The sequence below is a fragment of the Spea bombifrons genome, chromosome 1, assembly GCF_027358695.1.
Source record: "Spea bombifrons isolate aSpeBom1 chromosome 1, aSpeBom1.2.pri, whole genome shotgun sequence".
In the NCBI taxonomy this organism is placed as follows: Eukaryota; Metazoa; Chordata; class Amphibia; order Anura; family Pelobatidae; genus Spea; species Spea bombifrons.
The window spans coordinates 892,748-907,893 of record NC_071087.1 but is presented as its reverse complement, the minus strand read 5'-3'; the positions used below and the strand labels follow the sequence as shown (position 1 = coordinate 907,893).

The following is a 15,146-nucleotide window of genomic DNA, read 5'->3' as shown; positions in this document are numbered from 1 at the left end:
TGTCATGGATACATTTCAAATATTCAGTATGTTGTTTCATATTCCAGATCCCATGGGCTCGCTGCAATGACTACTGCCCTCCAGGATATAGAAAAGCTTCTGGATATAACACGTGCTGTTATCGCTGTGTCCCCTGTTCTGAGGGTGAAATGTCCAATGTAACAGGTAGGTGAATGTTATACAGATTAAGGAGCAATTCAGGCGTCCAACTCAGTGACAGAAGAAGCCGGAGCGGCTGGGTTGGACAATTCAGTGGAAGTGACAGAAATTGACAGATATCACTGTTTTACAAAATACATCACCTCTGTAGATCATGGGGGTTTTTTTGCTTGCTGTCTTTTACTGTCCAAAATATTCCTTAAAGTTGGAGATTACTTGTGCATTCTGCAATTACCGTATTTGCTCGATTATAAGACGACCCCGATTATAAGACGACCCCCCAAAATCAAAATATTAATTTAGGAAAAAAACAAAAAGCCTGAATATAAGACGACCCTATAGGAAAAAAAGTTTTACCAGTAAATATTAATTCATGTAAATATATTTTTTAAATTTCCTTTTATTTGCCAACCTGCCCCCCCCAGTTATGCCACTCTGCCCCCAGAAATGCTTTATACCCCCCTATTTGCCACTCTGCCCCATGATATGCCTTATACCCCTATATGCCACTCTGGCATATAGGGGGTTAAAAGGCATATCATGGGGCTGAGTGGCATATAGGGGGTTAAAATGCATTTCTGGAGGTATATATGCATATCATGGGGCTGAGTGGCATATAGGGGGTTAAAATGCATTTCTGGAGGTCCAGAAATGCATTTTAACCCCCTATATGCCACTCAGCCCCATGATATGCCTTTTAACCCAGCATGTACTGGCTGCCTTGGCTTGATAGGAGTGTGAACAGCAATCACACTCCTATCAAGCCAAGGCAGCCAGTACATGCTGGAACCTGGGGATGATAGTAGTGGGATTACAGCCTCCCTATGCCATGCTACAACCCCCACCCCCCTTACACATCCATGCTATCACACACAAACACACATTCACAAACATTTAAATACTCATTCATTCCATTAATCACACATACTTCACACATTAATCACACATACTTACCCAAAAACCCTCCCCCACCCCCTTACCTGAACTGCAGATCTCTCACTCGAAGACTTCTGCAGGGGACCGGCTGTACCAGCAACTTCTCTGGCCCCGCCCCCAGAGGAGGGAGGGGGAGATAGAGTTCTGTGAGGAAGCTACAAGCTTCCTGTCCTCCTGCTTCTAACGGAAGAGACGCTGCTCGCGACCGGTAAGCAGCATGGCCCCAGCCATTTTTTTGGGGTCTGATTAGAAGACGACCCCGATTATAAGACGAGGGGTATTTTTCAGAGCATTTGCTCTGGAAAAAACCTCGTCTTATAATCGAGCAAATACGGTAGTACGAATTGCAAATTTACTAAATGATAATAAAGAAGCTTGCGATACCACATAGGTAAAATACTACCATTTGAATTATCCATTTGATGTGCAAAAGACAAAAGTTCTTACCATTTATTTCTTTTCCCCGACACCAAGCAGCAGCATACCTTAGAGTTTTCTTCCTCGCTGCTTCAGGCACGACAGGAACCTCAAGAAAAAAAGATGTTTTTTAAAACTTCCCCCTCCCCCAAATACTGGCATAAATTCAGCTGGCAACAGAAGTGCCCCAGAAGTAACGATCCAGACACAAGAGTGAAAAACTGAATTTATTAGGGAGAGAATCAAGTGCAGCCGCCTGGTGTTGGGAAAAATATATTTACAGTTGGAAATTTTGTGTTCCCGACATCAAGCGGCAGCATACTTCAGGGATGCAGCAATATAGTGCTAAATTACTGCCTGCCGGACCTTACATCCAAGAGAAACGTCCTCCGAGGCCTGTAATGTTTTAAGAAGGCGATGACCAGGTGGGGGCTTTATAAACCTGGTTATGCGAGGCAACCATAGTTTCCACGCAGGAGGTGGCAAAAACTCAAGTAGATTATTTTCTGGCACTAAAACACATGATAAAAAGATTAGATTTTTGAAATTGAGTCCTATCCAATAAACAGAGAGACGACGTTTAACATCCAAGGAATTAAATTGCTTTTCTAAAGGGAGAAGGATCCAGGTCTTGAAAGACTATATTGATGATGCCCTCAAGAAAGGGTATATAAGACCCTCTACCTCCCCAGCCGGTGCAGGGATGTTCTTTGTCAACAAAAAAGACGGAGGTCTGCGTCCTTACATTGATTACCGAGCTCTTAATGACATAATCATAAAAAATGCTATCCTTTGCCGTTGATACCCAAACTCTTGGATCGTCTCAGCTCTGCCCATATTTATACCAAAATTGACCTTCGTTGGGCCCATAACTTGGTCTGGATAAGAAAGGGAGATGAATGGAAAACTGCCTTTTGGACACGGTATGGACATTTTGAGTACACCGTGATGCCGCTTGGTTTATGCAACGCTCCGGCTACATTTCAACACTTCTTGAATGATGTGTCGGGACTATCTCGATGTCTTCATTATAATGTACTTAGATGACATATTCATATACTCGGAGACGCTGAAAGAACATCGGCAGCATATGCACAAAGTCCTCACCCTGTTGCGTGAACACAGCCTTTACGCGAAATTGGAGAAATGTCCGTTTGAAACAACCACTGTGGAGTTCCTCGGCTTCCTTCTGAACCCTCAAGGGATCCAAATGGATGACAATAAAGTTCAGGCCATCACCAATTGGTCCTGTCCCTCCAACAAGAAAGAGGTGTAGCGCTTCATAGGTTTCGCCAACTTCTATCGTAAGTTCATCCGTGATTTCTCCAAGGTGATCCAACCCCTCACGGCCTTGACCAAAAAATAAGGTTGATTGGAATTCACCGGCTCAAGATGCATTTGACCGTCTCAGCACCTATACTTGCTTTTCCTGACCCCTCCAAACTCTACATTTTGGAGGTGGACACTTCTGACTCCGCTATAGGGGCTATACTGTCTCAAAGAAGCGGCTCCCAAAATGTAGTACACCCAGTTGCCTTTTTCTCTAAGAGACTATCTCCTCCCGAAAATAATTATGATGTCGGTGACCGTGAATTACTCGCCTTGAAATCAGCCCTGGAAGAGTGGAGACATCATTTGGAGGGCCCGTTGGGCCTTGTTTTTTAGTCGGTTTCACCTCAATATCACTTATCATCCAGGGTCAAAGAATGGCAAACCCGATGCCCTGTCACGGACTACGCACTGCTGGAGAGTCCGAGAGTACAACCAACATCAACGAGACCATCTTACACAAAGGCCATTTTTTAGCATCCTTTCCGTCCATGTGGGAGAGACTCCGGTACCATAGCGCCCCTGAGAGAATTCCCGCTCCTCGTTTCTGCACACGAAGGGATGGGTTGCTCTACCTCCGCCGCAAGATCTACGTGCCTCCTCCTGTACATCAAGAGATACTCCGACTTCATCACTGTACGTTGGCTGCAGGACACGGAGGCGCACAAAAGACGGAAGAGGAGCTAATTCAGTGCCTCTTTTGGTGGCCGGCTATGTGTAAGCAGATCATCGCCTATGTTTCAGCCTGCCAGGTGTGTGCCACCTCCAAGACCTCACGACAATGACCCGCCGGTCTCCTTCAGCCTCTGTCAGTGCCTGAACAACCATGGACTGATATTTCGATGGATTTACCTCACAAGGCTACACAACCATCTTGGTGGTGGTAGATCAGTTCACCAAAACGGCCCACTTCATACCAGCCAAGTGCCTACCCACCTTCACTGAAACATCCACCCTCAAAGAAGTCTTCTGTCTCCATGGCCTGCCTCGCTCGATCACGTCAGACCGTGGGACGCAGTTCACCTACCGTTTCTGGCGCGCCTTCTGCAAGGGACTACAAATAGTTATTCGTCCTCCTTTCATCCCCAGAGCAACGGACAAACCGAACGAGTTAATCAAATCCTCGAACAATACTTATGTTGCTATATAACTTATCTACAAGATGACTGGGTCCAGTTACTTCCAAGAGCGGAGTGTGCCTACAACAACCAAACACGAAGGTCTATTGGCTGCTCTCCATTTTATGTCAACTTTGGATACCACCCTGCTTCCCTGCCTGCTTCTCCTATGTCCGATTCATTACCCGAAGCTGCAACGAGACTCCAGCATCTCCTCCGGTCCTTTTGTATCATCCGAACCAACATCCTAAAGGCCCAAAAGGCATTAAAGACCTACGCCGACCGTCTTTGCTTTCCAATCCCGTGTTATCAACAGGGAGACAAAGTATGGCTCTCCACTGCACATCTCCGTCTATCTTGTCCCTCGAAGAAACTCAGTCCTCGTTTCATCGGTCCTTTTCCCGTCCTGGAGATGGTTGGTATTGCTACGGTCCGTCTCCAGCTATCCAATTCATATCGCATCCACCCTGTCTTCCATATCTCGTCAGACCGTCTTCCTCCTCCTCCTGTGGAGATTGCAGGGGAGACAGAGGTGCAGCAGATTTTTGATTCCCGAGAACGGCCGCTTGGAATACCTTATTCATTGAAAAGGCTACGGGGTAGCGGATCGTTCCTGGGAGCCGGTAAGCAACATCCATGCTCCCGCCAAGCTCTGTGCTTTCCACCTTCGTCACCCCGGTCGCCCGAACCTCGGACGCCCCCAGGGGGGGTGATCTGTCAGGCACGTACCATCAGAGGGTGGTGGCGACTCGCAGCAGGTTCCCTGGTCCCGGCACCATCGCGGCCGGCGTATTCTTCTGGGGAGCTGGGGAGAACGGCGGCGACGCAGTGTCTGGTCCCTATAAAACCCCCAAGCTCCCTTATGGCAGCGCTCAGATATTCTGAGACGCTCTGTGTTCTACACAGCGTTCCCAGTACTGTGCTCCTGTCCCTATTCTGAACCTGTACCTGACCTATTGCCTGTGCCCTGTCTACGCTATTGGATTGCTGCCTGCACCTGACCTGTTGCCTGTGCCCTGTCTACGCTATTGGATTACTGCCTGCACCTGACCTGTTGCCTGTGCCATAACTACGTTATTTTTGTGGACTGTTTTACCATTTCCTCCGGTCGTCCTGCATACTGGGCTCCTCCTCCTCCTTTTTAACACAGACACCCCACTGGTGTCTGACACCCAGCTTGCTTGTCTAGTAGTTTTGAACCTCTAACACAAGGGCCATTTGGTAAGTTGACTTTTTCGGAAAAAAGAAGAACTACAGGAGGAAGCTGGCAAGGTTCTATTCTTTAACTTTCTGAAATAATCTGATGGACACCAAATGTCTCACCAGCACCACTAGTGATGGAAAAATGAAATCCTTCCTCCTACCTGCAGCCGACAGTCAGAACGCCTTATCGAGTTTTCCACTTGAACCTTCTAAAATATTTTTGGAGGAAGACTGGGATGAAGGGGCTTTAAAATGATGCGATGATCTATCCTCTTGTCTCTGTAAAAAGAGCAAAAAAGGTTAGAATTCCAAGTCCTCTCTATCTTGGGGCAAAGTCTTCCTTCTATGAGCTTCTCAATTAATTAATCCAAGTGAGAGGCAAATAGCTTGCCTTCCTGCAGAGGAATAGAACAAAGACTAGGCCAAATCTGCTGACCAAGCTTTTTACCTTACAGCATGTCTAGCGACTTTAAATAAACCCATAGATTTTGCAGCTTGGCGAGTATCCTCAAGGAACCAAGAAAGTGTAGAAGCTGTGAGTAGTGGTTACAGAGAAGTACATCTCAAGGCACAATCATCTTTTCTATCCATGTCTTTAAGACCTGAAGAATCTTCAATAGGAATAGTTTACTAAACTAGAAACAGCCTTGTCAATTGAAGTAGGAGCTTCTAAGAACTTAGATTCTTCCTTATCCAACAGAAAAAAAGATTTAAATATTTTCATTCTAATTGCATAGTTTCTTTAAACAATGGATGTTTAAACTTTAGGTCTTTTTTGTGGCAGAAAGGAGGTGTCCTGTACTGGTGTGTCATCATATCCCATGAAAGTTTGAAAAACAGACAAGTTAATGTCATCTTCTTCTGTGGACAATGTCAGGCTTTCTCTAGCAAAGTCCGATTCCTGTTCAGGGGAAATATCCGAGAATTGAGAGGTTGGAAGGGACTGACGCATTTCTTTAATGGTTTGCTACAGGATACCTGTAAGCTTGAGAAGCTGTACCAAATCACAATGGTAGGGAGCACTCAATTCACCCAAACACAGCATTATGCTGCTCAGAGATCACCATTCGGCTTTAAAGTTTGATTTTCACGCCACAACTTGTCTGCTGATGTCATCAGAGCGCACTGCGAGACTCTACAGCTCAAGCAATCTTGAACACTGCCAAACACCATAAAGATGGCGGACGTCTTTAGCAGCTTCGCTTAGAAGGCTGCAACAAGTGGGAGTTGAACCCATCCTGGAGTCCATCGAAGGAACTACAGATGCCTGCACGACCAGAAGGCGCCACCGTGGACCTCCGAGCCAGACAACCCGGTTAAGTACCTGCAAAATGAAAGCGTGACCTGTCCTTCCGTTTTCTTCCGTTTCCTGTCCTTAGGAAGAAAAGCCTAAGGTATGCTGCCGCTCGGAGGGGGTGGGGATATGGTTTTGAAAAAACAATATGCTACCTGAACTTATTGCCTAATAACATGTAAACATAAAGCAAAAAAATACATATATATTTCTAAACTCAGGACAAATATCAGAATCTATTTTTCCATTTTTCACCATATTTTGTAATTATTTTTTTAGTAAAATAGATATGAGCAAAATAATGGTACCTAAAGAAAACCCCTCTTCTCCTGAAAATAATAGTGTTGCTATCACACTACAGAAACACTTTCATATATCCCAGTCATTGTCTTCTTTATTCCAGACAGTGAAAACTGCCAGACATGCCTAGATAACGAATGGCCTGACGAGAAAAAAGTAAAGTGTATTCCTAAGACTTACGACTTCCTGTCATACAAAGACGATATAATGGTTCCAGTTTTTTTCTTTATCAGCGTTTTTTTTTTAATCTTGAGTTTCTTTGTATTGGGTATTTTTATCCTGTACTGGGACACTCCTACTGTTAGAGCCAATAACAGGAACCTCAGCTTCCCCCTCCTTGTCTCCATCATGTTGAGCTTCCTCTGTGTGTTTCTGTTCCTCGGTCGTCCTGAGGATGTAACCTGCATGCTGCGCCAAACTGCTTTTGGAGTCATCTTCTCAGTAGCTGTGTCCTGCGTGTTGGCCAAGACCTTAATGGTTTGCATCGCTTTCAAAGCCACCAAACCTGGGAGTTACTGGAAAAAATGGATGGGAGCCAAAGTGTCCAACATTATAGTTCTGATGTGTTCCTCCATTCAGGTTTTCATTACCATTATTTGGTTGGCCATTTCTCCTCCTTTTCAGGAGCTGGACATGCATTCATACAATGAAAAGATCATCATTCAGTGTAACGAGGGCTCGGTTATCGCCTTCTACTGTGTCCTGGGTTATTTGGGGCTTCTGGCAGCTGTTAGTTTTATTATAGCTTTTTTAGCCAGGACATTACCGGACAGTTTTAATGAGGCCAAGTACATCACCTTCAGCATGCTGGTGTTCTGCAGCGTTTGGATTGCGATGATCCCGGCCTACCTGAGCACCAAAGGAAAATACATGGTGGCCGTAGAGATTTTTGCTATATTGGCATCAACTGCTGGGTTATTAAGCTTTATGTTTTTCCCAAAATGTTACATTTTGCTAAGAAAAAAAGAGATAAACAGAAGACATTTATTAAAGTAATAAATGAAATGAGGTTTAATATCCATTCCTGTATAATATATATAAAAGTTATGTTTTTCTTTTACCATCTATACATTTTATATGAAATATCATCTTTCTGTTCAGCCTCCTGCTTCTGCACTGACAGTTTCAGTTGTCTCTGCCCTTCTGTGCTTATAATATTCCTGGATAATTTGTGTTTGCTTCAGTTCTTTTCTGTATACGGACAGATGCTTATGTACTAGTTATGGACATTATTGTACATTTAGTATGACATCATATTCCTGATGATGTCAAATTATCCTTCAATTTTGTACCAGCACAGCGAGCAGTTATTCCAGGCTTATCTGAGAAAGGTTGTTTTATCCCTGGAAAAAAATAAATGTCAGACAGGCAAGGAGGCCAAAGCCACACAGGAGGTAACCTAAAGATTGTACCCCGGTCATAGTGTCAGTATTAGCACTGCACTTATTCCACCTCCCTATTTATTACACTATGAATGATAATACTAAGTATACTTGTGCAAAATAAAAATATGCATGCATAGAGAGCATGTATTTAGAAGTAACGGTGAAAAAATACAATGCCCCCTGGACAAGTCTCAAAATTTGAGGTGAAAATGAGGATGTGATCGCTTACCGAGATTCTGCTTCCTGGCGGATAAGAGCGCCGCTGGCGTGCCACGGCCGGCTGCACGGGTTTGTGCGACCGCCATGGACAAGACTTGCGGGCGCGCGAGTCACTACGCAGACATGTCCTGAGCACGTCATCACGCGGTGGAGGTGTGCGTGCGGCACCATGCGAGCCACACTTACCAGCGGCGGACTGGCGTGGGACCTCGACGGACTAGGTAGGTGTAACAATATCTATATATAGCTCTAAATCTGTATGTAACTATCTCTAATAATCTATACATCTTTACATAACTTGTGGTGACATAACAAGTATTGCTGTCAATGTTTTTGCCAGTTGAACTCTTCCTGTACCTACAGTGATTCAATATGCATGTTGAATGCAGTTCAGTCTCTCTCTGCCCACTGTCATGTCTGTTACACTGAGGCACTCACCGCAGGAGTTATTCTGCCCAGAAAACCACTGTATAAAGAGGAGCCCCAACAGCGGTAATCCAGGACTTAGATGATCCCAACAGTGAGGCAGCCTCCGTGAAGACAGATAGTAGGTAGGCACTGAGTCAATAGATTGACCGTCAAGGAGTTCCCCAAACTGATCTCCCTTCTCCCATGTTGGCGGTCGGTCTGCCAATCGCCGGCACAGAGAGAACGGGATTGATTCTTGGGTTTCACGAATGTTGAGCGGTAGCCCGCTTGGCGACCACGGGACAGGAGACAGCAGTATCGGGTCCCTGTGATCGGCAAGCAGACCCCCGCCCACAGACGACGGGTCCCGAGGACGTGACACCCCAGTCAGAAGCAAAAGCCAGTTAACAGCTTTTTTTTTTTAAATTATTTTTTACATATTATGACTCAGAATTATTATGTTTTATGTATTTATATGATTCTTAAAGAAGGACCTACTTTTTATGAGAAAAACTAAAGGCTTTAGAGTAAAAAAAAAACCCTGGTCCTGAAGCGGTAAAAGAGACACGGGCCTGGGACATCTACACCATCGAGCACAATGTTATTTCAGCCCTGACACTGGACATGGCAGCAACACAATCAAAAATAAATGAATAAATCACCATCTGATCATCCAGTCTCTGGGCAGGAAGCCAGACAGGATTATTACTACTTATTGTTTTATATAGGGCCACATATATATTCTGTAGCCCTGTACAACGGGTAAACATAACAATTGGACAGAAACAAGAGTTTATAACTACTCTCATGACCCTCAGCCTTCCACCTTAATATTAGATCCCACAACCTTAATGACAATTGAAGTGCCTGGCATGTCATGGGGTTAAGCAAGCGTAGAAAGTGTTCAACAATCAATTTCTTTGCTCAGCTGTTGTTGCTGCAATGCCTCGACATCAAGGCATTCAGCAACACCAAGAAAAAAACATAGGGGCCCCGTTTGACCGCTCCTTGGAGTGATCATATTTACTATATTGAAAGGCTGTATCTATTTCAAATAAGTGGCAGCTAAAAAAAAGTGCTTACATCGTTGATCTCCGCCTAAGCTCAGCCAGTGTCGCTGGAGTGCCTTGATTACGAGGCATTCAGCAACTCTAATAAATGTGAGGGACCCCGTTCTATCACTCCTAGGAGCGTTTAAATACACCATTTCAAAGAGACGTGCTGCATCTAACAAAATGGCGGTCCCCATTCAAAATAAGAGTTTTTCCAGACGGTCTTTCCAGGTGCAGGCACTGCACCCGTTAATGTAGGTAAATGTAACTCAGCTCACTAATCACTATGTGATCAGTAAAACACAATAAAAAAATGTAGCTAAAAATTAGTAAAATGTAACAAGAAAAAGACCCCAGTGATAATATCATCAGCTGAACCATCCAGTTCGTATTTATTGTCCTACAACTTGCAAAGCAATGAAAAAAAATGCTCAGGACAACATAATATATTAAGGACGTTTTTTTTGCCCGTTTTGTCCTAAAAAAAATATATCATTTGTATGTTACGGTCAGGTAGACGAGGGATCCAACAATGCAGGTAAGCACAGCTAAAGAAAGTCCAGAACAAAGTCCGAGGTCAAGGGCAACAGCAGGCAGCAAGGTCAAAAAACAATCCAAGATCAGGGCAGGTAGATCAGGTGCAAAAACGGTAAACAGGTCCGGGTTCCTAGGCAGGCAGAGAAGAATCGTGGTCGTTTAAACAAGCAAGAGGTCGGTACACAAGGCAGAGATCAAGTAGAACGAGATAATAGCACACCCAACGCTAGATAACGCTTAGAACGGGCAAAGACAAGGCAAACAAATGGGGTTTAAATAGAAAAAGGAAAAACTCACGTCATCAGCCGTGCCGTAGAGCGTGTCGCGCCCTAAATTGATTTCAGGTGTGTTGGCTGGTACCACCACCAGATGGCGCACTTCCGCCGGTTTCCCGGCTTGTGCGTGCGACGCGCCTGGAGCGTGAGCGGGTGCGCGCGCCCGAAGAAGCAGGACCGCAAGCCTCCCGAGTGACCGCGGCAGGACTGGAGGTGGAGCCGCCGACGTCGGGGGACCCAGCGTGAGCGGCCGAGGTAAGTGCAGCAGCGGCACCCATTACCCGTCGGCAACCCGCGTGCGGGACGGTGGTGGGGTTGCCGGCGCCCGGCGAGCCGGCGTAAGCAGGCGGAGAGGGAGCCGCGGCGGCGGCGTCGCGCGTAACATTGTATGGGTACACTAAATGAGAAAATTACAGCTAAGCGGCAAGCAAAAATATTAAAACAGCCATTGTCACAGAGGGTACAAAAAATTTTAAAAAAAACCAGCTAATTCCTTATGGGGTTAATTCTTTTAATAAGTAAATCATGATAATTCATTCTTCCAATGAATTTTTGAAAGAATTAACCACATTTTATTTATATAAATATTCCTATATTTTGGAGATGTAGGCATAATTCCTTTTTGTCCCTCCTTTTGTGATAAACCTGTTTATAGTGACTCTATGAGGTGTTTGTTGTGAGTAGTGTAAAGTGAGAACAGAAAGGATCCTAGAAATGAGCCTTGGGTTACACCAACTCAGAGGCGAAGGGGAGAGGAAGTGTTACTGGGAAGGGAGATGCTGAAAGATCAGAAAGATAGGAAGGGACCTAAAGCAGCAGAGACAAAGTTAATGAAGAGCTTGAAGGAGAAAAGGGTGCTCCACAGTGTCAAAAGCGGCAGAAAGGTCCAGTAGGATTAGCATACAGTAGTGGCCCTTGGATTTAGCAGTGAGTAGGTCATTAGTAACTTTAGTAAGGGCGTCTCAGTAGAATATCAAGAGCCGAATCTAGCTTGAAGAGTGTCAAGAAACGCAATTAGTTCATTGTATACAATTTATTCAAGAAATTTGGATGTAAAAGGAAGTAGAGAAATTGAATTGTAGTTGGAGAAAGGGAGGGCTTTTTCGAGATTGGCGTTATGGTAGCATGCTTGAAGGAGGATGGGACAAATCCAGAAGAAATGGAGAGGTTGAAGATATAAGCTAATGTAGGGAAAATAGTAGATAAGAGAGACTGGGTAAAATGAGGAGAGATATGATTAAAGGGACATGTGGTTGGACAAGAGCAACGATAAAGAACATGAACCCCGTCTTCAGTGACAAGAGACAATCTCCTAAATGTAGAAGAAGAGGAAGAAGAGGTGAGTGTATGGGAGGGTGCAGAGTAAGGGCAAGGGCAGGGTTAGTTGCAAAGAAGGGAATTGAAAGTAATGAAGAGGTGTTTGGGGTTATGAGAGTGGTAAGAGATAAGAGATGAAGTAGGTTTCCTTAGTAAGCATGAGAGCAGAATAGTAGGACTGTAGTATAAATTTATTGTGCAGAAATAAGACTGGAGATGGAGAGTCTGTATAACAGTCCACAAAAGGTAGTGGAAGGTTGGTGGAAGAGTAATCAGGGCACAATCCGGCCGACCTGCATCTCATGTAGTTGATGCTGCAGGTCCTGTTGTCCGGCTTGCAAGTTCCGCACTGTTTGGGTGAGAGATCGGTTAACTGTTGGGTCATGGTCGCCATTGCCTCTGCTGTACCATCTGACTCCGTTATCACTCAGGTATTTGTGTAAGGAGCTACCTGGAGGTAGACTTGGGGAGTCCGAGAGTCTGTATAACAGTCCACGAAAGGTAGTGGAAGGCTGGTGGAAGAGTAGCCAGGGCACAATGCGGATCAGCAGCGTGGTAATCAGTGGTTAAAGCAGCAGGCAGAAGAGCAGTCAGGGCACAATCCAGGTCAGCAGCGTAGGTAAGCAATAGGTTAAAGAAGCAGGCAGAAGAGTAGTCAGGGCACAATCCGGGTCAGCAGCGTAGGTAATCAGTGGTTAAACAGCAGGCGACAGGAACTGGATATCAGGGGAGCAATAAGGAGAGCACAGATATGGGGAAACACTGAGCCAACGAGGAAACATCAGAATACCTGAGTGCCGGCATCCAGGTGAGCTGGGTTTTTATAGGGAGAGCGGTAGTGACCATACCTCCCCCTTCACTAGCCCCTCCCCCGAGAACACCCCTGGTCAGCTGTGAGAGTAGGGCACACAGAACACCCCCCTGCCCTGCTGTGAGGAAGAGGACAGAGCACTGCATGGATGGAGGCCCCACTACCCTCCAAGACAGTGTGTCTACTTCGCCATCCTTCCCTGCACCCTCCGGTGAAGCGAAGGCAGAGGAGGCAGAAGACCAGCGCCACGAAGGCGGAGGGGAGAGACAACTCGGAACGCACTACCTGACTTGAGTGACACGTAGTTGCCTCAGTGTAGGTGACAGAAGCCCCGCCCGATGCCAACCTTCTAGGGGCGCACAGGACCCGGGCAATCAGTATGTCGCCGGTGAAAATGACAGATCTTAGACGGGGCATGGAGGTGTTCGGCGGGCTCCCAGGAACGATCGGCTGTGTCATATCCTTTCCAGTGGATCAGATATTCTAGTTTGCCTTTTCCCCACCTGGAGTCCAGAATGTCTTGTATTTCGTATTCAGTCTCCCCATTAATCATCAATGGAGAAGGGACATCCCGCGAGGTCCTCGAGTGTTGGTTATCCCTCCATTCTCCCATTAGGTTTGCTGTGTTGCTATGAAATGTCCATTTTTGAGAACGGTGGTCCTGTGCTCCTTGCTTGGAACCGTGGGTTCCGCAAGGCGGGACAGGACGTCTGCCTTGCCATTCTTCTAGCCAGGTCTGTACGTGATGCGGACGTCAAATCGGCTGAAGAATTACGCCCAACGTGCTTGACATAGTCTTTTTCCGGATTTTATTGTAAGGAGTTCATGATCTACAACATCGTAGCTGCTTTCGGAAGGAGTGAGACGCTTGGAATAGAAAGCCACCAGGTGGATTTTCTAGCGCTGGGATAAAACAGCTCCAACAGCAGCCTCAGAAGCATCCACCTCCAATAAGTAAGGTTTCTGTGAATCAGGAAACAGTAGAATGGGGGCTATTGCAAAGCTGTTTAAGGTCCTGAAGGCCTTCTGTGTCTCTGTTGTCCAGAGGAATCGGTGATCTTTCTTGGTCAACGCTGTAAGCGGTTGGACTACTTTGGAATGATTCTTTATAAATCTCCGGTAGAAGTTGGCAAAACCCCAAAAGCGTTGAACCTCTTTTTGGTTGTAGGTCGATGCCATTGGTGGATGTTTTTTTACCATCCATTTGAAGGCCTTGTGGGCTAAAACCCAGAAACTTGACGGTATCCACTTCGAGCATTAATTTCTCTGATTTCATATATAAACCGTGTTCTCACAGGCGGGTCAGGACCTTGTGCGTGCGTATCCTATGTTCTTCCAGGGAAGAGGAGAACACCAGAATGTTATCCAAATATATGACAATGAACACATCAAGGTAGTCCCTGAACACGTCGTTCATGAAATGCTGAAATGTGGCAGCTTGTCTGCGCCCTTCTTCTCAAACACGATAAAGACCTCATCGTGAGGTCGAAACGTTATTGTCCGTTTCCTTCAATAAATCTGCCTGATGGAACCCTTGAGTGCCTGGAGCCTTTTTCTATTTTGATTTACTGGGGAGCTGGCCCTTCCTGGCACAGCTAAGCACCTGAGTTCCTGTGGGGAGTGTGTGCAGATTCCTGATTTTGGTGACCTTCTTCTCAAACACGTCCGAAAAAGAAGGATAGACAGAAGGTACAGATGTACTTTTGTCGGATGCCGATGGTTCGGTCACGAGAAGACGTCCAGGGATATGCAGACTCATCTGCATGCAAGTGCTTGTACAGAAGGACGAGAGGAAGGACAGGGTACCGGTTGCCCAATCGATGGTGGGGTTGTGCTGTTTCAGTCTCAGAAGACTGAGAATCAGTGGGAATAACGGTGACTGGATTATGTCAAAACGTAGTTGTTCTTGATGTCTGTGTCCAATGGTGGCTCTGAGGATGGTGGTCTCATGGTTGACATGACCTAAACCCAGTGGGTTGCCATCCACCAGTTGTATGTGCAGAGGGGTTTCTTTAGGCGAGCAGGGTATATGCCCCTTCTCCGCGAGGGCAGAGTCCATGAAATACCCACTAGCCCCAGAGTCTATCATGGCAGTGGTAGTAAAGGCTTGATCAGTCCACTGTAGTAACAGAGAAACGGACAGGTGAGGAGTAGAACAAGTGGATCCAGCGGTCAATAAGGGATGAGTGAGTGGAGGCTTACCTCTAGGTCTGGGTGAACGTGCAGTCGCAGAGCATATCATCTGTGTCACGGAGTTGGCTAGTCCGACCGACTACCTCCGCTTACTTGTGCTCCCTTAGCCTGGGACAACACACTTTCCCTGGTTCCCCAGTCACTCGCCGAGACTCAGTGTAGGGTAAAACCAAAAGAAAGACTGATTTATTTT

The 15,146-nt window shown here is 45.8% G+C and overlaps 1 protein-coding gene across 1 annotated transcript; it reads left to right on the top strand.

Annotated features, from left to right (window-relative positions):
• Window positions 1-3,218: 3,218 nt before the first annotated feature.
• Window positions 3,219-7,710, top strand: LOC128467516 (vomeronasal type-2 receptor 26-like; the record flags this gene model as incomplete). Its single annotated transcript, XM_053449180.1, has 3 exons — window positions 3,219-3,593; window positions 4,330-4,582; window positions 6,839-7,710. Coding segments are annotated over exons 1-3 (1,500 nt in total), but the record flags the coding sequence as incomplete, so codon positions are not given.
• Between the last annotated feature and the right edge of the window lie 7,436 nt (window positions 7,711-15,146).